At 49.4% G+C, this 23635-nt stretch overlaps 1 protein-coding gene across 1 annotated transcript in view; it reads left to right on the top strand.

The window, feature by feature from the left end:
• The window catches only part of FAM234B (family with sequence similarity 234 member B), a 36201-nt gene extending 13257 nt beyond the window's left edge, over positions 1-22944 (top strand). Inside the window, exons 3-13 of the mRNA XM_027129554.1 lie at positions 1176-1274; positions 4829-5017; positions 6461-6591; positions 11274-11421; positions 11764-11905; positions 12913-13056; positions 13229-13310; positions 15746-15901; positions 18028-18145; positions 19653-19873; positions 20454-22944. Coding sequence (XP_026985355.1) covers positions 1176-1274; positions 4829-5017; positions 6461-6591; positions 11274-11421; positions 11764-11905; positions 12913-13056; positions 13229-13310; positions 15746-15901; positions 18028-18145; positions 19653-19873; positions 20454-20459 — 1436 coding nt within the window. The 3' untranslated portion in view covers positions 20460-22944. The remainder of the gene's footprint in view (positions 1-1175; positions 1275-4828; positions 5018-6460; positions 6592-11273; positions 11422-11763; positions 11906-12912; positions 13057-13228; positions 13311-15745; positions 15902-18027; positions 18146-19652; positions 19874-20453) is intronic.
• The last annotated feature ends 691 nt before the right edge of the window (positions 22945-23635 follow it).

The raw sequence follows: 23635 nt of genomic DNA, 5'->3' as shown, positions 1-23635 counted from the left end.
TGCGGAGCACAGGCTCCGGACGTGCAGGCTCAGCAGCCATGGCTCACGGGCCCAGCTGCTCCGCAGCATGTGGGATCTTCCCAGACCGGGGCATGAACCCGTGTCCCCTGCCTTGGCAGGCGGACTCTCAACCCCTGCGCCACCAGGGAAGCCCGTGACTTCTGTTTTTTAAAAAATAAGTAATGCCACTGAGAAGATTCTTGTGCATGTTTCCTGTTGGAGTGTGTAAGGGTTTCTCTAGGGCATAAACCTGGGGGTGAAATGGCTGGGTTACAGGGTATGTGCATGTCCAGCCCTAGGAGTTTCTCTTAAATTATCTTCCGTAGTGGTTGTACCAGTTTACACTTCCACTAGCCATGCGTGAGGTCTCTCCGAATTTGGCAAGCATCCTCTGACTCCACACTGTTTGGAGGTGTGTGTGGGGGGGCATGACACTACCTACCTTGTCACTGCTGGGTGGAGATGGAGGTGCAGGCTCCCATCAGGCCTCTGCTGACTCCAGGGCTGGGCAGCTGCCCCGTTAATGCTTGGTGGGGATAGAACCGTAGGCTTCCCTCGTGTATGGAGGCCTGAGTGCTGCTAGGTGGGGATGGGAGTCCAGCCTCCCCACCCGGCCTTCTCTGACCTGACCCTGGTGGGGTGAGAGGGACCTTGTTACAGCCCGGCAAGGGTTTCCTCTTGGCCTTTGCTATGGGGCTGGCTGGGACCACAGTTTTGTCTGTGGCGTTTGGTTGGAGTCGAGCAGTTCTTGTGGAAAACTTTTCTGTCCTGCTAGGCTGTGCCTTTCCTGTCCCTTGGCTGGGGACCAGCTCTTCTGGGGCCTTCTTTGTGTCCCTGTTGGCATTTCTGGGTCGCCAGCTTCCGCAGCCCCCTGTCTGGGATATGAGGCCAAAGAAAACCCAGGGGAGCGACCAGTTGTCCTTCCTTGGGTCTTGCTGTCCCCAGCCGGTCTGCCTTCTCTCTGCCTTCCAGAGTCTTCTCATGTTTGTTTTATGTTTAATGCCCAGGGATTCCAGCTGTCCTTGGCGAGAGGCACAGGCAGAAGTGGGTCTGTGTATCTTATCTAGGACCCAGAAGTCTGCCTGGTTTTTACGGAGCATTCCCTTTCCAGCCTGGAGCAGGGAGCTGGTCTGTGTAACTTGCCGCAGACCCTGTGTTTCTCATGTGTCCATCAGGTGGGGACCTGTCTCCACTGGACCTGGCGGACGTGAACGGAGACGGCCTGCGCGACGTGCTTCTCTCCTTCGTGACATCAGGGAATGGGAGCACCGCTGGTAAGAGGGTGTCTTCGGAGGCCTCGGCGGGAGAAGCTGGTTGAGCGGAGGGTGTGAGCTCAGAGGATGTGCTGGGGCTCCCCCTGAGCGGGCTGCAGTGAGGAGAAAGCCCTCGGGGATCCGGCACACGCGATGGGCCTCGTCGGGAGGCTCCTGCGTGTACATAACGCCTGGTTCAGGGAATCACAGAGCATGAGAGCTGGAGGGCGCCCCGGTCCAGGGACCAACCTGAGACCCAGGGAGGAGGTTCCTTGGCCGCACGCCTGCCCTGAACAGCGCCAGCACTTAGGTTGCTTGAGTTTTCTCTGAGTCGGTTCTCCCTGGCCTCTTCGATGATGATAGACATAGACTCTATCTACCTTCCCCTCCCTGGCAGAAAGCTTTTGCTCACGTTCTAACGTGTCTTTATACACATACCTCTTGGCTGGGTGTCTCCTTTGACCCCGTCTGTTTGCTCTTCCATCTCTGCTCTCCATCCTGCTCCCCGCGGGATGGGAGCCTGACCCGTACACATTACGTCAGGTCCCAGGCCTGCAGACTTCCACAGGGTTTGGCCAATGGGGAGCACAGGCCAGAAGCTAGAGGAGAGGAGGAGAGTGACCAGCGGGTATTTATTCCCCTGGCTCCCCTCTGCCCAGGCCACCTCAGGCTGGCTACATCCTTGATCAGAGGTCACAGCCTCTCTCAAGGTGGTCCTCTTACAGGACTTCCTTTTTCTCAATTCCAGGAAATGCTTCCTCCCCCTGTCTCTTTGGGCCTGGGCATGGCAACAGTTCTGAGGGGCTGTACTATCTCTTGTGGTTTCCCTACACCTCGACCACATCTTTGTAAACAGTCTCTTTATTAAACCTCCACAACTTACCCTAATTGAGTGAGCTGGGCTTTTTTGGGACCCCAGCCGATACAAGTCAACTGCAAAAAAAAAAAAAAAAAAAAAGTTGCATTTTCATTATAGGTACATGGGGGCTTTTGGTTTGTCCTGCAGCATCCATTTAAGTGCATTCGAACTGAAGTCTGTAAACTGATACAGGAACTCTGGTTTGAGGCTGAGGATGGCCTACCAACTGTTTTTTAATCATTCAGGCCTTGGAATAAACATTTAGGTATGTTATAGAGGATTCTAGGCTGCATGCCTCTCTGACGTTATTAGAAATACCTTTCTGGGGCTTGCACAATATGCAGAAGCAATTTGGGCATAGCTTCGTTTATGGGAAGAACCTCCAGCCTAGAAATTGACTTTTATATGATTCAACCTTAATTATGTTTTTTTTTCTGCCTATGACTCATAAGCCTTTGAAGTAAAAATTTCCCCCATCCACTTTTAGAGATTTTTTTCAGTCATTTGGTATTTTACGTGGTTTGCTACATATCAGGACTCATGATGGCAAGGCCATGAGTTGGGACGCAATATGGACCAGCCTGATTTGGTTATAGATTATAAAAGCAATAATAACGCTAACTAACACATGGTACTTTGTATGTGCTATGCGCTGTTGTAAGTACATAACATATTATGAATGAATTTATCCCTCGGTGTACCTATAATGTGGACTAATATTATTATCCCCTTTTGCAGTTGGGGAAACTAAGGGATAGTGAGGTGAAGGAACTTGATCAGTCTCACAGCTGGTAGTGGTAGAGCTGGGATCCAAACGGTATAGCCGGTAGACTCTGGCGTTCCTGCCCTTGACCCTTATGTCAAATTGCTGTGCCCATAGCCCCAGCCAGTGGGTTCAAAGATCTGTGCCACTGAACATGAGGAGGATTGTGTTTCTTATTTGTTTGTTCATTTGTTCATTCATCCAACAACCTGCTGTGCACCTTACGTAGAGCTGCACTGGTTCTTTTGAGCTAAACAAGAGGAGTGCGGTCTCTGCCTCATGGAGTCGTGGTGTGAAGGGAAAGGGATGACCCATCACCACCGGGAAAAAGATGAGTCACGCAACTGATGTGGAGTCGATGGGGTCATGAAGGAGGGAGGACAGCACAGTCTATTAATCAGAGCATCCCGGGGAAGTCCGGGGGGTAACATACATCGCTGAGATTTGTCATGTAAACCGCTGCTTCTGGCAACAAGGTCTGAAAGGGCAAACCAGTTTGTCACTTGTTTTTAGGTTGTATGTTTAATTAGCAGTTCTGAGGAACAGGTACAATGAAGCTCTAACATGTCCTTGTCCTTACCAGCTGTTGCTAGAAGTGAAAAGTGGAAGTGTGTGAGGTGGGCCGTATCCCTATCCTGTAAGTGGATGTGAAACTGGCACGAGAGAAAGTTATTATTCTGATAGGTTAATTGAGTGACATAAAGGATTGTTTGTTAAAGAGGCGAGCTGCTCGACTCCTTTGCCAGCTAGGTATTAAGTTGCCCAAGTAGTCTTTCTTGACTGGGGCCAGATCAGCTGATTCGCTGGAACTCTAGACCAGGAGGACCTCCTGATCTTTGCTAAGTATAACCTTCAGGGTTTTTTGTTTGTTTGTTTCACTTTTTGGCTGTGCCACTCGGCTTGTGGGATCTTAATTCCCTGACTAGGGATCGAACCCATGCCCGCTGCATTGGAAGTGTGGAGTCAACCTCTGGACCGCCAGGAAGTCCCCAGGTTTATTTTATTTATTTATTTATTTATTTAACATCTTTATTGGAGTATAATTGCTTTACAATGGTGTGTTAGTTTCTGCAAAGTGAATCAGTTATACATATACACATGTTCCCATATCCCCTCCTTCTTGCATCTCCCTCCCTCCCACCCTCCCTATCTCACCCCTCTAGGTGGTCACAAAGCACCGAGCTGATCTCCCTGTGCTATGCAGCTGCTTCTCACTAGCTATCTTTTTTACGTTTGGTAGTGTATATATGTCCATGCCACTCTCTCACGGTGTCACAGCTTACCCTTCCCCCTCCCCATATCCTCAAGTCCATTCTCTAGTAGGTCTGTGTCTTTATTCCTGTCTTGCCCTTAGGTTCTTCATTACCTTTTTTATTCCCCAGGTTTATTTTTTAAGAGATTGTTTTCTGCTCTCAGGGAGCATTTGCTAGCGATGATTAGAATTCAGGTACTTTGCTTCCTGCTCTATACATATTCTAGATCAGTGTCAATTTTCTGAGCCTAGCTTTGCTTCCCGTTTTTTTGTTTGTTTGCAACCCCTCCTTTTCCATATTCTTGATGTTGCTCCTTTTATTCAGGAAGCACTTGGCTGCTGGATATGCTCGGCGCTTTGCAAAGCACTGAGGATGCAGAAACGAACGTGACAGGCTTTAGCCTTAAGGATATCCCTGTTTAGCAGGGGCTAAGGTGACAGACTCGTCAACAAGTGTGTTGGGAGAGCAGAGGTGCACACGGGTTGCCTGCAGGATGTCGTCTTACATGAGAGATGTGTTGAACAGATGTGACAGGTACTCTGTTTGCAGACCTTGTCGCCAGAAATACAGGAGGGAGCTGAGCGCCCAGGTCTGAGCTGCTGCCTTACCTCTATTTCCTTTTGGTTTTCTAGCCCCCCGCTCATCTCTCCCTCTTATGTCCTCTGCCTCCTGCCCTTTCTTATCTCTTTTGTGCTTTTAGGTGTCTCAAGGCCACCTGCTGTCCTCGTGTGCCTTTCGGGGATGAATGGCAGTACGCTCTGGTCTAGTCCCCTCCCCGAGGAGGCCCGAGATATCACCTGTCTGGATCTAATGCCAGGGAGAGTGGCCGAAACCGTCTGCCTTGTGACGGGGACACACAAGATGCTCAGTGCATTCAACGCGACATCAGGTAAACATCACTGACTGCGGGGCTTCTCTGGTGGCACAGTGGTTGAGAATCCGCCTGCCACTGTAGGGGACACGGGTTCTTGCCTGGTCCGGGAAGATCCCACATGCCGCGGAGCAGCTAAGCCCGTGCGCCACAACTAGCGAGCCTGTGCTCTAGAGCCCGCGAGCCACAACTACTGAGTCCGCGTGCCACAGCTACTGAGTCCGCGTGCCACAACTACTGAAGCCTGCATGCCTGGAGCCCGTGTTCCGCAACAAGAGAAGCCACCGCAATGAGAAGCCCGCGCACTGCAACGAAGAGTAGCCCCGCTCGCTGCAGCTAGAGAAAAGCCTGTGCGCAGCAACGAAGACCTAACACAGCTAAAAATAAATAAATTTAAAAAAAAAAAAAAAGATCACTGACCACAAGAGATCCCTGTTCCTGGGAGGTCTAATCTCAGGTTAGAACAGTCTGGTAGGGAAGGGACTCCACTCTCCCATGGTGGGAGGTCTGATTTCCTGCTCTGCAAGGTAGATATTAAGGGAAATAAGGAGAAAGGGTTTGAGCAGAGTGAGTAATAGATCCATGGTTCAACCTGCTTGGTGATAGGATGGGGCTAAACTCAGTTATCCAAACAGAACGTATCCCTAGGCTTTCAGTTTCTAAGTAATCTCCCTCCTCTGTTCTTTGTATAGAAGACCATGGAGCTTTTTCTCTTTGTTTTCAGTATTTGACATACAAGGGTTCATATGTGAACTTGGGCATTAACCACTGAAAAATATGCCAGTGAAGAAGCTAAGGTGTGTGGAGGCATGTTGATTTGGCCTCTTTTATCACATTCAGACATGTGACAAAAGGAATGGGAGAGAATCACATATAATGTGATGACAGAGCCTTATACTTCCAGTGTGCCCGTTAACCTTCGACCTGAGGGAAGCTGAGTTCAATAGCCTCCTTCCTGGTTGTAAAGGTTGGGGTTTGGGAGTGGGGTTCCTCTGAGTGAAAAGAATTTCTGTGTGAGTTAACGCCAGCACTGAATTCATCTTGAAAACCTTTTATGATTTCTCTACTTATATGAACACGTGGTAGAAGGAGCGAGTTGGGCTTCTGTTTGGCTGCCCCTGGATGGTTCCTTAGGAGTTGGAATCATCTCTAACAGATCAATTCCTCCATCCCAGACAAGTGGGCTCTTCTTTCTTAAAGAGTCTTCAGCATGTCCATGTTACCTAAAAAATCCAGGTGTGAAGTTATTACATGGGCTTGTTAGCCAGATACTTGAGGATTTCAGTTCATACTCCCTGCTCCATTTCTCCCCAGTAAGATAAAAATGAAAGGAAAAAGTGTGTATGAGTTGCTGTCTGTCGTTCAGCCTGTTGAGTCTCTTTTCTGGCCTGGGAGCATTGCATCTGCCTTTGGCAGAGGCAGAAATCCCTAATTGTGATGAATGTACTTATCTTTCCCCAGGGAAAGCCATTTGGACTTTAGACCCACACTACTTACCCAACGGTACCCTGGCTGCCCCAGGCGTGGTACTGCCAGACCTGGATGAAGATGGCATCAGAGATCTCGCAGTTCTGGTCATTGGGGAATTGCAGGTATGCTCCGTGTTAGGTGGTCCTTGTTTCTTACAGGGAAAGTGTCAACTTTGGTCATTTCCTAGTATCGTTATTAGAAACGCTGCTTGAAACCTTCTCGTTACAAGGGCTTAGGTTTAAATAAATTCTCTTTGTGAGATTAAGTGAGTAAATTACCATTATGAACCCATTTTCCAGGTTCCGTTGACCGGTGTGGCAGAGCTTGGGAGCCAGATAGGTCTATGTTTGACTTCCTGCTCTACTGCCCTGTGGCCTTGGGCAAACCACAGAGCCCATCCCAGCCCTGGTTATTTCGTATGTGAAGCGGGGATGTTATCCTACTTGCAGGATGGTTATGAAAATTAGAACTAACATATATGAAATGCCCAGAGTGGTGCCTGTTTCCACCCAGCACACACATTGTTGGTTTCACTATATACATAGTGAACTTTTATTGCAACTATAAAACAATGAGACAGACGGATAGAAAGCTCATAAGATATAGAGAGAAAAAAATTGTAAGTCAAACAAGTAGCGACAACAGCACCCAAAGAAAGAGTTGTTTAACCTGTACCTGCAGATTGTGGTTCTGGTACAGTGGTCCCTAAATTATGCTTCTCAGTTATGCTTTGCTGGGACTCCAGTGACCTGGAACGAGTTATTCTCTGCACAGATAAAATAATAGTAGTTTTTTTTTTTTTTTTTTCCCCGTAAATCACAGGAAAGAATGTATTAATGGACAGAATTATCTCAATTTTAAGTTTTTATTCCTGAAGCTTTTCTCAGAGCTTCTGTCAAACTTTCTCTTAGACTTTTTCTCAGACTGTCTAGGGTGAGTCTGCCAGGAAAGGCTCGTGGACGACAATCAACCTGGAATATTTGTGGGAAAATGTGGCTCCCGATCGTTGTGCCTCATTTGGTGGCTTATTTTAATTTTACTAGACCTGGTTGTGATTTTTGTAATGTATATGCGGAGTGGAGTTACAGAATCTGCAAGTAAAATTCTTTAGAATGGAATTAAACCTATCAGGACTGTACGGTTTTCTGTCAAGAGCACCATAAACTAACTCAGAGAGCTCCACCAGTCACAGGTTTCAGGAGCCCTGCTCTAGTGCCTCAGACGAGACTTTACGTTTGTGAGGTGAGAGAAAAGAAGATAGACGGTGAGGGACAATTCCGAAGGCTAGTCGCTTTTAGGGGTCCTTTCTGTTTGTTTTTCTTCAACTGGTCTCAAAGTAGACTGAACCAAAATGTCAGGAATTCTTCACATAAGCTTTTTTCATTCTAGTCACTGTGAAGAAAGAGACCTGGGAGTGGGGAACATTTTAATGATTACATCCATCAGGGAGTGATTCTCAGAAGGTCCCAAAGTGGAAAGTATGGGGAGTTTCTTTTTTTTTTAATTTAATTTTTATTTTATATTGGAGTATAGTTTGTTTCCAATGTTGTGTTACTTTCAGGTGTACAGCAGAGTGATTCAGTTATACATATATATTATATCCATTCTTTTTCAGATTCTTTTCCCATATAGGTTATTTTTTTTTAATCTTTATTGGAGTATAATTGCTTTACAATGGTGTGTTAGTTTCTGCTTTATACAAAGTGAATCAGCTATACATATACATATATCTCCATATCTCCTCCCTCTTGCGTCTCCCTCCCACCCTCCCTATCCCACCCCTCTAGGTGATCACAAAGCACCGAGCTGATCTCCCTGTGCTATGCGGCTGCTTCCCACTAGCTATCTATTTTACATTTGGTAGTGTATATATGTCCATGCCACTCTCTCACTTCATCCCAGCTTACCCTTCCCCCTCCCCGTGTCCTCAAGTCCATTCTCTACATCTGTGTCTTTATTCCTGTCCTGCCCCTATGTTCTTCAGAACCTTTTTTTCTTAAATTCCATATATATGTGTTAGCATACGGTATTTGTTTTTCTCTTTCTGAATTACTTCACTCTGTATGACAGACTCTAGGTCCATCCACCTCACTACAAATAGGGCAGTTTCTTTTTAAAGGAATTATGGTGGTTAGCAGAAGCATAGCAAGACAGTGAACAGGTTTGTGTGTCCCGAACAAGTTTAAAAATCTTGGCCTTGACATCACATCTGTCTTCTAGCCAGCGGTGGTGGATGGGATGACAGTTCAGGTCTGACTGAGGGACCCTCCCTAGCAAGGGGGCTCTGTTACAGGAATGGCTTCTCACCTGCTTCTACTCCGTGCCTTTTTTGGTGGTAGAGGGAGGGGATATGGCGGTGGAGGGAGGGGTATGGACTAGTCTCCATTCTGCCTGGAAAGTGATAGGCAAGACTAGAAAAATCTTGGAGAAGTGGTGGGTTCAGAGCAGTAGCTTCATCTTCATACTGACTTTTCTGACTTCTATACCAGCAAAAAAGAACCTGAGGAACGTGTTTGCTCTGAGCTGCAGATGTGGAAGGAGGAATGAGACGTATTAGGTCTGTGATATAGAGGGGCGGCATTCTTAGATCTGGGGCTGGAGTGAGGCGGGCTTGGGACACCTGGACGTGGTTGGGGTTAGAGAACAGATCTGGGCTAGCATGTCAGTGGGAAGGGACCTTAGAGGCCATGAAGTTAACCCTCTCACACTGTGCTACAGTCGCTGATACACTGTTCCAGATACATTGGCACCCATTCCCTCTGAGTCCTCAGGCTGATGGCAATAGTGCTGATTTGTGAGACAGTCCATTTTGTTCCTGGCCCACTCTAGAAAATTCTTACTGGTGAGAAATCTGCTTTCTCATAGCTTCCATTCATGGTGCCGGCTTCAGCTCCATAGAATACTCTGAATCCAATCCTCTTTCTACATGAAAGCCCTTTTGCTGGAAGCCTGGTCCCTCTACAGCCTGCCATTCTCAAGGCTAAACAGTCCCGATTTCTCGCACTGTGCCTCATGCAGAATGATCCAGACCCCTCTCTTTCTTGATTTCTTTCTTTTTTCACTACACCTTGTCCGTATCTCTTTTATAATATGGTACCCAGAAATGAAAACAGTATTCTATTTGTAATAGAACCAGTTATATCAACATAAGGAAATTGTTGCTTCTTTTGATATAGACTCTGTTTATCTATAAATGCAGCCAAAGGCTGTGATAGCCTTTCTAAGAATCAGTTTTTGTTTATAACCCGTTAAAATACCCGCGTCTTTTTTCCCTACTTCTTTCATTTTTTCCCTTCCAGTTTTATTGAGCTGTAAGTGGCATACAGCACCGTATAAGTTTAAGGTGTACAGCACAATGATCTGACTTACGTACATCATGAAATGGTGCCCACAGTAAGTTTAGTGAACATCCATCATCTCGTATTGATACAAAATTAAAGAAATAGAAAAAAATCTTTTCCTTGTGATGAGAACTCTTAGGATTGACTCTCTTCACTTTTCTATATAACGTACAGCAGTGTTAATTATGTTTCTCATGTTGTGCATTATATCCCTAGCACTTATTTATCTTATAAGTGGAAGTTTGTACCTTTTGAGAGCCTTCATCCAATCCTCCCTCCTACCATCCTTCCCTCTAGTAACCGCAAATCTGATCTCTTTTTCTATGAGTTATTTGTTTTTGAAGTATAACTGACCTACAGCACTGTGTTAGTTCCTGGTGAACGACTTACTGATTTGATATTTCTGTACATTTCAAAACGATCACCACGATAAGTCTTGTTACCATAAAATACCCACGTCTTAATCAATGGCCTAATCTTTTCTTCCAGATTTTGATCCATCTTCCAGTCTAAGACTTTTTGGAATTTTCAGTCTGTCAAACAGCCTATTACCTATTGCTCTCAGCTTTGTGATCAACTTGAATTCTGTTCATTCAGGTCTTTGATAAGAATGATTAACAGGAATGAGATAATAGCTGGGTGCTGTGACATTCCACTGGAACCTCCCTCTGGGTTGGCATTGGCCCTTTCTCGGGGTACACTGAGAACCACATTTCTTTATCTTGTCCGTAAGAATTCATGATGATAAACTCTGTCAACAGCTTTATTGAAGTCAAGATACCGATGTAGTCCTTTTACTTCCCAACCAGTGACTCTATTCCCAAAAGAAAATCCTCTAGCGCAGGGGTTGGCGAACTGTGGCCTGCAGTTTGTTTTCATAAAGTTTTATTGGGACGCAGTCACCCTGCTCATTCGTGTATTATCTATGGCTGCTCTCACGCTAGAGCGGCAGAGTGGAGTAGCTGCTACGGAGACCGTCTGGCTGGCAAAACGTCACATAGTTACTGTCTGACACGTCACAGAAAAGGTTTGCGGATCTCTGCTTGATAGTGAGGTTGATGGTGGCCCGGCCAGACGTGTATGTCATGATGGGAGCACACTGCCTGCGCTGATTCTCCTGGGACCAAATGTTACTGGGGATTTCTGAGTATGGGGGTAGAGACCCGGGGTCGGCTGTACTCTGTTTAGCTCTAGGCTAGAGTTCTTTGCCTCAGGAGACTGAGGCAACAACTGTGCTTTGGAGAACTTCCCCGAGCTACCGTCTAACAAGGGAACGGGGCACTTGCCCCACTTTCTAACCTCCAGGGAAATAGAACGAGGTGGGCTTGGCTTTGGGTTTTCCAACTTTGGGAGGTGTTTCTGACCTCTTCGCTAATGAGCAAGCAGTGCCTATCTAGAGAAACGATTTGATTCGGAAACGATTAGGCGCCTATGGATTCAACACCCGTCTTTCACTTCGTCAGCCAGATCTGTGCTTCCTGCTGGTGTCTGGCCGGACAGGGAGTCCCGTGGGCCGACCCGTGAAGTACAACATCGTCGGAGTGGGGAACCTGATCGGCCCTCAGGTTTACATCACCACCAATGGGGCTGCCTACATCCTGTTTGGCTTTGGTAAGAAGCAAGGCTCATTTTTGCTACTGTCCCCGTGGGTGTATGGTGAGGCCCTCTTATGTGACGTAGAGAAAGCCTGGAGTCAGAAAGCCTGGAGTCACTGACACCAGCCCTCTGTCACCTCCTCTGCCCGGGCCCCCTGCCGCGGGGCATTCACTCTTCTCCAATGAGAAGCTCTGCCCAGCGTCCACTTAAGCACTTCCCCACTCGTTCCCTGCTGGGCCGGGCGGGCTGTGTTGGACCCATCCCCCTGCCCAGGCTCTGGGTCTCTCACTCCCATCCTCACCCTGGGAAAATGCCGTAAAGTTCACCTTCTCCGTGTTGGTTCTTCTGTGTCGCTAGGAAATATCCAGGCTGTCGCCCTGCGGGACATTTTTGTTCAGGCCCAAAATCGAGACAGCTTACCACCTTCCCTGCAGATAGACGAGCCCGACTGGGAGAGGCGGAGATCCATCAACCTGTCTGAGCTCATTGACATTTACAGGTGGGCAGCCGTCTGGCCCCGTCACAGTGAAACCGAGTCATCGTCTGGTTGGGCTGGTGAACACGTGGGCAGACGTTTGCGGGGGAAACAGTGCTGGCCTTCATGTACCACCTTCTGACCTGGTTAAGGGGAGTTCCAAGGGCTCTTCTCTTGGTGACTTGAAGCGTTGGCGTCTACGTGTGGGTGACCATAGCGTGTGATCACTTCGCACCTGGGCGGCGAAGAAGGATATTTGTTTGGCGTGGCAGTCAGAGCAGGGCAGGGTGAGACTGGGGAACCGCAGGCAGGGAGATAGATTTATGTAACACAACTGCTTGTAAAACTGCTGAAGGATCGGCCTTACTCTTCGCCCGTATTTTTCTCTTAGTTGAAGAATCACTTTGGCAGAAGCAAGGGCAGCATCCATGAAATCTTATTTTTTTTTCTTGTTTATTTCTTAACTAAAAGCATGTTGCTGGTTATCTACCGTGGATTTTACTCATTTCACCCCAGGCCTGGGTAATAATTGTCTTCGTTCTTTTCCTCCCAGAAGCTTCAAATCATTTTCTAGCATTTTCTCAGGCAGTATCACATTGTGTCCGTGCATTTGACAGATGTTACATAGAGTGGTCCCGGTTGTACAGAGGGAGAAGTAATTGGATGCAGCGTACAGCGTGAGCAGCTGTCCGAGCTTAATGACAGTTTCAAGCATCCTGTCCCGACCTCCGGCTCCTTCCCTGCCACTGTCCTCAGCTCTGTTATCTTTCCCAGAGCATCCAGTGTGAGATGCGCTTCTCCTGTCAGTTCCTTCTGAACTTGCCTGAATTTTCTAGGGCTCCTTGGTTTCTAAAGAAACCAAGAAAAGGAGATTCAACTGGAATGGCAGAGCGCCCTGCCTGACGAGACACTGGTGGAAGACAAACGCAAGGGTCTATACAAACATGTACGCCCAGAGGAAAAGCCCAAGTAAGCAGGGCAGGCATCTCATTCAAGCCTGAGACTAACCGTCGGGGTCTTGTTTAACTCAGTGACGGGGTGGAGCTCCTCCAGACGGTGAAGGTGCCGGGTTCCAACAGCAGCGACCTCCTGATCACGACCAACCGAGGCCTTGTCCTGCTGCAGGGGCAAAACCTCACACCTTCCTGGACCCTGAGCCTCCAAGGCCTGCGCAGGTTGGCAGTGTGCTCCTCGCGTCTGCTTCTTGTTCTGCTTGCCCACCTTTCAAAATCACCCAGAATGACTGCTCGCTATCTGGGGCTCGTGCAAGGGGAGGGGGCGGGAAGGAGTGAGGTTCTCCTCTTTTTCTCCTTCACTTCCGATCACTCACGTTGTTCTCACTTGCAGCCAGCCTACTCCTGGGTATTTCACGGACGATGAGACGTTAGACTTCCTTCTGCAGATACCGAATGGAGTTGGGCTGAAAAAGGTAAAACCTGGGGACTCGAGATCAGTCAAAACATATATCCAGTATAAACCTGGTGTCCAGCCCTGCGCTAGGCATCGTGAGAAATAAAAAGAGCCTAAAGGATGGTCTCTTCCTTCAAAGAGCTCCGAGTCTAGCAGAATGGGTAAAATGAAAGGTCACAGTGCAGTGCTCAACGCTACAGCATCAGAAGCTTTGCTAGCTGCCCTCCTTCCTACGCAGTTCATTCTGGGTTCTCAGTGTACAGGAGCCTTCTGAAGTCTCTTGATGGGGAAAGGCAGGTATAAATAAATGTACCACTTCAGTACACGTACTCCTAGATTTCACAGAAGCTGGGCTAGCCGGGGTGGCTAGGATGTTACGGAGGACTTCATAAAGGCGGGAAGGGTGAGCAGAGCCTTGCAGCTGAACTGCGTTTCTGGAGGAGGGTGGGCAGGCAGGCAGGGGCAGGGGCTCCAGCTCCCTGAGATAGACGGTAGGGTGTGTTCCAAGGACACACATAGGTCATTCTGATTTTATGTCAGGTTGTACATCGTAAGGATTTAATGACTGGATAGACAGTTTTCATTCCTTTAACGTTACAGGCAGAATTCGAGTTTTTAAAATTTCTTTTTTTTTTTATAATCGACTGAGCGTTTTGGTTTATCCTCAGCATGAAATATGTATTTATATACGATTGTACCCTGTTCCCTGAGAGTGACTTCAACAAACACTTAATCATTGCCTCTCACGTATGCCAGGTTCTGTGCCAGGTGCGCAGATGATGGCTGTGGAGACACAGCATCAATGAGAACAAGCCACTGCCTCGTGTGGTTCAGTCACCGGGGTGCCTGTACCTCGGACGTCGTGGTGAGTGCTGGAACGGAAGTTCGCACGATGCCACAGGGACTTGGGGAGCAGATGGAGGGAAGGGTGTCGAGAGATGCTTCCCGTCATTTGGGCGTTAGATGTGCAGAGTCACGAGAGCAGAGAAGAGGTTTGCTGGATGGATATAGGAGGCTGGGCAGAGGGGCCTTCCTAACAGAGTGGTCAGGACGCGCTCAGCTGCTGGAGGGCCTGAAAGCCAGGCCGCGGAATTCAGATGAGGCGTAGAGCCTAGGGTTATTTAGTCATGAGTAGGGGACAGATCCGAGGACACAAGGACCACTTCGGGGAGCGTCTTCAGGCAGTGCCAGACAGGAAGGAAGCAGTGTCTGAGTGTGTTTCAAAGATGATTCAGGTAGAGACTGAAATGTCCGTTGGCTTTCCCAGCAGGATGAAGGAGGAAGGGTACATATGGGTTGGTTTAGAGCTGAGATGCTGAGGGTTTAGGCTTGGGTTTTAGTCCCTGACTCCACTACTAATTGGTGACCGTGGGCAGATGACACAGTCTCACCCAGCTGTAGTTTCTGCATCTGTGAAACGGGAGTAATAAGACCACTTGCCTTCATAGGGTTGTCGTGACGATTAAGTGGAATAATATGTGTCACTGGCTAAAGCGTTTTAGTGCAGTGTCTCTAGACTTCTTTTCTCCCCGAGACTAATGAAGGGAATCTTGGACTGCTAGCCTGCTTCCCCTCTGCTTGCTCTCGGCGAAGCAGAGTCTGATCCTGGGCAGAGAATGGCAGGCCCAGGACGCTGGGGGCACAGGGAAGGGACTGTCGAAGGAGGTGCAGGGCAGAGACACTGAGGAGAGAGGCCGTGGAGGTGCTGGGGCTGGAGGTGATGGGGGAGTTTCTTGGGGATTTTGGCAAAGGAGAGGCTGTTTTGTTCTAGAACTGTGCGGTGTGAGGTATTTGGGGTGACAGGAGATACCAGTGTTGCCGGGGATTATAAATCTAATCCCCTTCATTATCCCTTGAGAGATGCAACTAAGGAGTGAATTTTTCTCTTAATTTTATGTTTTTGTGCCTGTTCAGACTATACTCTTTTAAATTTGAGACTCCCTTTGGGCTGAGCTGCACCTGCCAGGATGCACACGACAGAGTCAAACTTGTAAAGCTTTTAGCTCAGGGGACAGGACAGAGCTGTCGCCGAATCATGTTCCCCGTAATCGTAATCGTGGCAGCTGCATTGCTGGAGGGAAGGGATGAGGGTCGGATTTCAGCCCCTCCACGGTGGGATGTCTGCTCCGTCCAGGACTGTCCTGAACGCAGAATAATCAGCGTCACTTCCTGTCCCCGAGCCTCCATCCCCTCATCTGAGGACGGGAGGAGGCCGAGATGACTTATAATGTCCCTTCTCACCTGGGAAGGCTGCAGTCCTTTAGACTCTGTCTAGGGTCCTGGGCCTAGCTGCTATTTAGCGCTCTCTGAACACCCCGTTGTTTGCATCTGGTAAGCTCCGCCTGTTAATAATGTATGTGGTGTTTGCGTGTCCATGGGTTTTTGTTTGGGTGCGCGTGAGTTTTCCGCTGTCTCTCTGAGGATGGCCTGTGCTCACCGTCTTCTCTTTTGCAGGTGATGGTGGTGGATGGGGACTCTGGAATGGTCGCTTGGAGTTACAGCATTCCGTGTCACATGGAAGAAACTCCGGCCACCTCAGCAGCCGCTGTGGACCAGAAGTCTGTCTTCCTCTTCTGGGCTGAAGGGCTGTCAGCTGCATCGCCCAATCCTGTGAGTGAGCATGGGAGGGTCCCTCTGTCACTTTGTCAGATGGCAGCAGCTCTCGGGGCTGCCTTGCCTGGTCTGCAGTGGGCAGGGAGGGTTTCGTGGGGGCTGAGGCTGGGCTTTGAGGTGAATAAGCTGAGATTTCGGAAATGGGCGGGGCCGCAGGGTGGCAAAGCAGGGGCGGGGGGACGCTGGGCTGAAGGTGAGGGTTCACCTGGGGGACCACGGGAGAGAAGCTCCGATACACGGAAGGCAGGTTTGAGAATGCTGTCCTGCAGCACTTTAACGGGGTTGAGGAGGCACGGGGCCACCTCTACAAGGTGCCTGGGGATTTTGAGTAAGACTCACCCTGATTTAGTCCAGTTACACACAGCTGACCAGCACCTACTGTGTGCCAGGGACCTCGGGGTAAACTAGGAACAGTGCTGCCCTCTGCAGGAGAAGACGGATGGTCCCTGGTGATCGGGTAGCCTGACAGAGGGAGAGTCCTGCGTTCATTAGCCCTGTGCTCTAGGACTTCACTTTTTTGAGTCTCGTGCTCTTTATCCGTTAATGAAGATGCTAATATGGTCCCTGGCTTTCGGATCAGATTTCCATAAATGGTTGTCCTAACTCTGCAGTTCCCTGACATGTGAATGTGGGCAATCTACCTACCATTTAACTTCCCGGTTTCCTCCTTTAATAAAATGAGGGGCTCGGATCAGATGACTCTCAAATGTAAGTGTCTATAAATGAGCACAAAACAAAGGCATATTACCAATGCTGTAATAGAGGTGCACATAGGAAGTTTAGATGGACGCACAAAGGGAGGGGGGTAGTCATTTTGTTGGGGGCGATTAGGGAGCTTTTCTTGAACAAGGTGGCATCAAGTTGGGGACCTCCAGACAAGAAGTGTTTTAATGTGTGGAAACGGGCTCACGAGGAAGACGTCTAAGGGGGAAATAAGATTGGCCAAGGTCAGGTAAAGTCAAGTGAAGCATGTGTTTGTTGCACAGATGTTCTTAGAGCGTGGGGTGCATAGGCATATAATCGTAGGAGGCCAAGGAAGGCAGATTGGGGTTGAAAGGCATAAGACCTTGGTTTTCACGCTAAGGAGTTTGGGCACCATGCCATAGGCAGTGAGGAGGGAGTTGGGCTCTTTTCTTGTCATGTTAGCTGAGCCGGTGCTGGGATACTGAGGTGTGTGGGAAAGCCCTCTCCTGCTCTGTGACAGTGGTGGGAGCGCACCGCGAGCTTCCCGCACACGTGTCCCCTCCCCTGCTGACAGTGTGGAAGCGGGGCTGACACTCACTTCAGTTGTGTCGAGTGGTGGCTTCTCTTGTTGTGGAGCACGGGCTCTAGGCGCACGGGCTTCAGTAGCTGTGGCTCGTGGGCTCAGTAGTTGTGACTCACGGGGTCTAGAGCGCAGGCTCAGTAGTCGTGGCACATGGGCTTAGTTGCTCCGCGGCATGTGGGATCTTCCCGGACCAGGGCTCGAACCCATGTCCCCTGCACGGGCAGGCGGACTCTCAACCACTGTGCCACCAGGGAAGTCCCTGATGTGCATTTTTTTCTGCTGTCGGGGGTCAGGAGATTGACACTCAGGCCTTGGAATTTTTATATTACGATTAGTGAGTTCTGTTTGGTCCATTCCTGTTTATTTCAGGAACAGGTAAGATTTTTGTGATTTTTTTTTTAGCCTGACTCTTGCGATTGGCTTCAATATCCAGTGAAAGCAAATGTCTTTGGCTCAATATATATTTTTTTAATATGCAGATTTTGCCTCCACGAAGCCCCCCTGCCTGCTGTCAGGGAAGAACCTCTTCCTAATACTCCGTCGGCACCAGACTGCGAGGGCCCCCATCAGTTTCTGTCCTGGGGCATGCCCGTTTCCTTTCTTCCTCTCTTTTTCTTATAAGCGAGAAAGCATCTTCTAGCTCTAGTGGTTTGAAGAAGTTAGTGTTTGTTTAATCAGTGTTTTCAGCTCTTGGAAATGACACGTCTCTCGTATGTGGGAGTTTCTCTCGAACACACCCGCATAGTTGGGATCGCAGGGATGAGTAATCACCACCGTCTCCACCACCCTTTCATCTGAGTGACATCGTACGCCGGTGTGTGGACTAACCTTTGCTCTCACTGGTGCTTGTTGTCAGGATGTCGTCCTAGGAACCGAGCCACCCAGCCTTCACCACCTGTACCTCCTGCATCCAGCCTTCCCCTCCATCCTTCTGGATCTGGCCAATGCCACCGGCACCGTGACGGCTTCAGAGGGTAGGTCCCAGGGACGGTGGGGTCTGTGTACACAGAGGAGGGGAGTGGATGTGCTGGCCGTGGTGAGGGTGATACCATCGTCCCACCGAGGGGAGGGTGTGTGCCTGCAGATGACAGCAGGACGAGTGTGCCGCGCTGCTCCTGTGCATTTCCCCTGGTGGCCCTGGTTCCCCGGGGCCGTCGCCCGAGTGCGCCCTCCCAGCGCCCGGCTCACGGGGTGAGGGCCCACAGCCTCCAAACACGCTGGAAGCTGCGGGCAGTGTTATCCCATCCCCAAGGGTCCACGGAGCTGATGTTTCAGCAGATGTTTACTGAGCATCAGCTGTACACCAGGCGCTGTGCCCGGTGCTGGGAATACAACTCAGACTAGTTTCTCGACCTCATAGAAGCTTAGGACCTGGAACTCACTGCAAAGGATAAAGCAGAGGCAGGACGTTTCCTCAGGGCATGCGTTTAGGCTCAGTAGAGACTTTCTTTGGACTAAAGGGCACGTGACCATCGCCTAGAAACTGGCGCCAGGAGAAAAAGGGAAAAAGAAAACTCCCCCGTAATCTGAGCACTCATAACCGCCGTTCACGTTTGGAAGTGCTCTACTTTACATGTGCTTCTAAATAATATCACAGAGCAAGACTGGGATCGCATGTTAGAGACCTGTAATGCAAAGCCCTGGAAGGTCGGCCACCGCAGCTGGTCTGGGATCGTCCGATGGTCCCTTCCTTGGAGGGTCCCGTCCCACACTGGCCTCTGGGAGTCTGCAGTCCTGCGGGGGCCGGCCAGGCCGGCCAGGGTTCCTTTCTTTACTTCTTTTCCGTATTCCCTTGCCATTCAGAGACTTGCTGTCTCCTTACAAACTCGTTTGCCTTGAAGGTGAGGTTGCTGCTGTGACTCTGGGCCCACTGGGCTGCACTGGGAAGAACAGCTCATCTGGAACTTGCACGTATCCCTGCCCACTGGCTTTGTGCGCAGCAGGGCGGCGGTGGGGAGGTGTGAGTTTGCAAAATCCTGTGACTGGATCTAAATGACCTCCTTTTCGATAGTAGCATAAATTGTTTTTCAGTGAACGTTACGTAATGGTAGTTAAGAATCAAGACCATTTTTATTACAATACCTGGTTTATAGACGAGGCAGAATAAACACTGGCTACGTACATAGCTTATGCCACCAGCTACTGACAGTCTAGGAATTCTCAGAATTTCTAGTTTGTTGTACTCACTTTTCTACCAAATTGTCGCCACAGTTGGCCTTTCCTCTTCCTTCCTGATCTGGGGCTTTCTTAGAAGTGGCTTCGGAGAAGCACAGGTACAGAGGCTGAGAATTTGCTGCTTTGCACCCCTGGGCACCTATCGTCTAGTCAGTGCCTTGCGTTGATTAGGTGCTCAGTAAACTTCTTCTGTGAATTAGCGAAGGAGGAAATGAGTGAATGAATCCAGTTGCCGAACCAAACCACTCTCCTGTTAGCTGAAGTCTTCTGTCCTTGTTAACTGCTCTTGTTTTTGTCTTTCCTCAGTTGGGATCAACGACCTCTGGAAAGATGCCTTTTATGTTACCAGGACCACAGGGCCAAGCTCTGAAGGGCATCCCGCACCCCTGGTGGTCAGCAAGCTTAGTCTGCGGTGGGCACTGATGGAGGGCCAAGTGATCCAGCTAAAGGAGACGGCCCCCAAAATTGGCCGCGGGGAGCTGCGAAGATTCCTCTCGAGGATAAAGTTCCTTGACTCTCCCTACCAGGTGAAGAGCTTGTGAAAGAAATGTCTGGTTACTACTGAGGGTTGAAGACACATCATACCAACCCCGAGTCTGCTCTTTGGAAGATTTGGGGAGTGGGAGCCTTCTTGAGTAGCAGGTATCAGGAAACAGTTATTTTCAACCCGTGTTATTTTGTAAGCGTACTTCACGACCATGAACTACTGCTCAGCTGTTTTGAGCTGGAAACGGTACCGTTTCTCTTAGGAGACATTTGGAGGTGCGGGCTCCTGGCTTTTACTGTTACCCCTGGCCTTTTCCGGGTAAGGGCTCGTTGTGCCAGCATCGTGCAGGGCTTGTGACAGTTACACACCACGAAGAATTATCTTGCTGAAAATGCAGCACTCCCTCCCACCCCTCTGAAAATCCTACGGTCTAGTTCAGTGTTTAAGAACGTATCATGGAAAAAGGTAAAGTCTCTGGGCCTTTCTGGAGGGACGCTTACAAACCACTGGGGCTAGACAAAAGGACAGGAAAATAGAGGGATATTCTGACATTTAGGGTCCCTCCATGTCTCTCCCATGAAAAAAATTAAAGTCATTGATACTTGCACTCTTCTCCCTAGATCTAGGCTGCTGGACTCTTCAGTTTCAGAAGAAGTGAACTGAATGGTACTGTCTCTCTCCAGCTGGAGAGGACGACTTCTGTCACCCACTCCGCCACGTCTGCGTGAATGTTGCCAAACACTCTGGAAGGCGCTTGGAGGTCTTGGGTAACAGCACGATCCGTTTGGCTGGGGTGCTGCCCTTCCAACCCCCTAATTAACCCCTTCTAGGTGTTCTGTGTGGATAGTTTGGAAATGTGAATCTTGTGTTATTTTTTGTGTGTCTAATTTATGAACCCTTGCTGGGAAATTCCAGTGAAGTCCTTCCCTGGAACATTTTGTTGTGCGTTACGCCCTGAGTGTGTATCTGTTGGTGTGGTGATGAAACCTTCTCTAGATAAGTATGTCCTAAGCTCCAGGGACCCAGGTTCTCATCCGTCCGAAACACATCTGGTTGGTTTGGGCCTCTTGAGACTCCCAGATAGCTTACCTCTGACTTGGAGGGCCCCTCAGCATTTCTCCCCTTCGTCTCCCCCTACCTGTACCTCGGCTGCAGTAGCGAGAAAGACTGACCCGGGGATGTGGCGCGAGCCACCCAGAATCCTCATCTCCTCCTTGTTTTGTGGCTCCTGTCTCCTCTCTCCTCACATGTTCCTTTGCTCTGTATTCAGTGACCATAACAATAACCCTGTTCCTGTCAGAAGGGGAACAGGAGAAGTTTAAACGCCCCACCTCTGACAAGGTCCATAGCTTATGGACGTGGTTCGGGTAGTTCCTCCAGTCACGAGCGTTTTACCGTGTCACTTCGGACGTGCTCAGGTGTGCACCGTCCACAGCTTAGAGGAAAACTCAAGTCAGGAATGCCTGAGGCTGGCAGCCTCATCCCCTTTATCTCCGCCCTGCTTCCTCAGCATCTTCTCCTAGTGGGCATCCTCCTCTCTGCCTCTCATTTTGCTTTTTATTCAGGGATATTTTTGCTTTGCTTGCATGAGAGCGAAGCTGTTTCTGGACTTTGGCTCCTTGAGTCCAGCATGCAACCATTCTGCCCTGTACCCTCCCTTCCTTGTAGAGCCTTTGAAGCAGAGTATTTTGAGAATATGTCTGTGTAAATACTGTAACTTTTTATAAATGGAGAAGTTCTTTAGAATTATCTCCAGAGCTTATTTCTTCCTTCTTCTGTATGAATATGTTACTTTATCAGGTTCTCCCCTAAACTTCTAGGTCGTTGTTTATATAGCAGAGAATCCCACATTAGCTGGGGGAGAACCGCTGTTCTTCTCGAACAATTTTGATAAGTCATCCCTGAGTGCACTCGGGTTCTCTCTTTACTTGAGCCCCTGTGTTTTTAGCTTGTGGTACTAAAGAGATTCCAGAAAATCGGGATGCCAGACTTAAAGGGGTATGTCTGAATTGCCCACCGGTAGGCGTTGTGACGTAACCGAAGGTTGGTAGCCGGAGCTGTAAGCAGGCATGTTGCCTGGCCTGTGGACTGGCCTCGCCGGGTTTCTGCCCCCTTCCCGCCTGAAGTCCCTGAAAGCAAATTTGGTTTCAACACTTTGGAAGGCACGTGTGGGTCCAGCTTCTTGTGAACTTGGGAGAACAATTAGGACACACCCAAGAGTCTGGGATTGATTCCAGATTCACTTCTAGGGTTTGAATCTGCCTGGGTAGAAGGGCGTAGGATCTAGTTCAGTCTAATAGAGAATTCTAAGGACTGATTCACAGTCACCCGAATACCTGAAGCCTGAGTGGCGGCCTGGGCTGGGCCACCTCGTTCTCTGCCACGTGGAGGCTTTCAGGGCTGCCAGCCACTTCAGGCAGGAGTCAAACGCAAAGCTGTTTACGGAGCATCTGGTTTGGGGGGACTGTTTGGGGCAGGAGACTATATTTATGCTGGGAGAGTCCCAGAAACACCTAAGCAGCAGCTAGGGAGAACAGCGGCCCTGAATTCTTTGTGGTGTGTTTGCAGACTAACTTCGCATAGATTGTTTGGTCTCTGATCAGTTTGAATCTCCCTTGCTAAACACAGGACACAAGCTCTAGGTTTCTTCTTCCTCCTGCAGCCAGTACAGGGGGAGTAAATGGTGGCTGAAGATCGAGGAAGCTTCACCTGATCGGTGTGGGTGCTGTTCTCGTCCAATGTGTCCCTAAACTTCCTTCTCCTCACAGGCAACCCCCCAGCCGGACGTCAAAGATAGGAAGTGCTCTTGTCTTTCGGGGTTGCCAGCAGAGCCAATCAAGCGCTACTTAGAAAGAGTATTGACTTCCGTGAATGCCGGGGTGTTCCTTCTCCCAGTCTCCCTTCTTTCCTTCCCGTGCAAGCCCTCTACCCTAGACGACATCCTCCCACCCCCAGAGGGACTCTGCTCCCCCTTCTAGTGTGGTTCCCCCCACGTCGACTGTGAATAGCCGCCCTTACTGCCTGTGCTAGAGAAGAGCCAGCTGGTACGTTGTCAGGAGGCGCTGTTTAAAATGTGAATCGTTACAGAACAAATAAACACTGTGTATAGGAGCATACGTGTGTGCTGTTCTCCTTCTTCTTGGCCATCAAGGATGGCGGGTTTTCCCTGACGGAAAAGAGAAAGGGCGAGTGGATGGACGCAAGGTGGGGCTCAGAGGGGAGTGTAGGCTGCAGCCTGGTCGCTGGGGAGCTGCCATCCTGTCCACATTGCCTCAGTGGGCTGTTCTGGGGGTGGCCTGTCCCTGCAGGCTGCAGGAGCCTTCTCATGTGTCCTAGTCTCCTGATGGCTCTGAGGATAATGTGTAATTAACGTGATGTGATATGTTCCCTATCGCGGGGATGCAGGACACCGTGGTAGGCAGTGCAGAGGATGCCCGTTCTACAGGTCAGAGCTCCTAGGAGAGCCTTCCAGTGTGTGGCTTCCAGGAAAAGTCAAGTGCACCACGGAAGGCTGAGGCACCACCAACTACCCACCTCCATTCTTCCAAATCCAGGACAGATGGCCAAGTTGGTCGGCCTCTAAAGGGCAGGAACTATATTTTACTCCTCTTTTTATCTCCCAGAACCTGGCATAAAACCAACAATCAGAAAGGCGAGAAGGGACTTCTGAATCAGTGACACGGGGGGCGGGGGTGGGAGATTGGAGTGAGACCAAGCTGTGACAGAAAAGGGAGCGAGGGCACCGGGCCCATGCCCCCCGGACTTGGACTTTAAATACCCTTGTTCTTAACCTCTGCAAATC

The sequence above is a fragment of the Aethalodelphis obliquidens genome, unplaced genomic scaffold (assembly GCF_003676395.1).
Source record: "Aethalodelphis obliquidens isolate GAN/ISIS:26980383/991018 unplaced genomic scaffold, ASM367639v1 scaffold36, whole genome shotgun sequence".
NCBI lineage: Eukaryota > Metazoa > Chordata > Mammalia > Artiodactyla > Delphinidae > Aethalodelphis > Aethalodelphis obliquidens.
The sequence above is the reverse complement of the archived record's forward strand: the minus strand, read 5'-3'. Positions and strand labels throughout refer to the sequence as shown.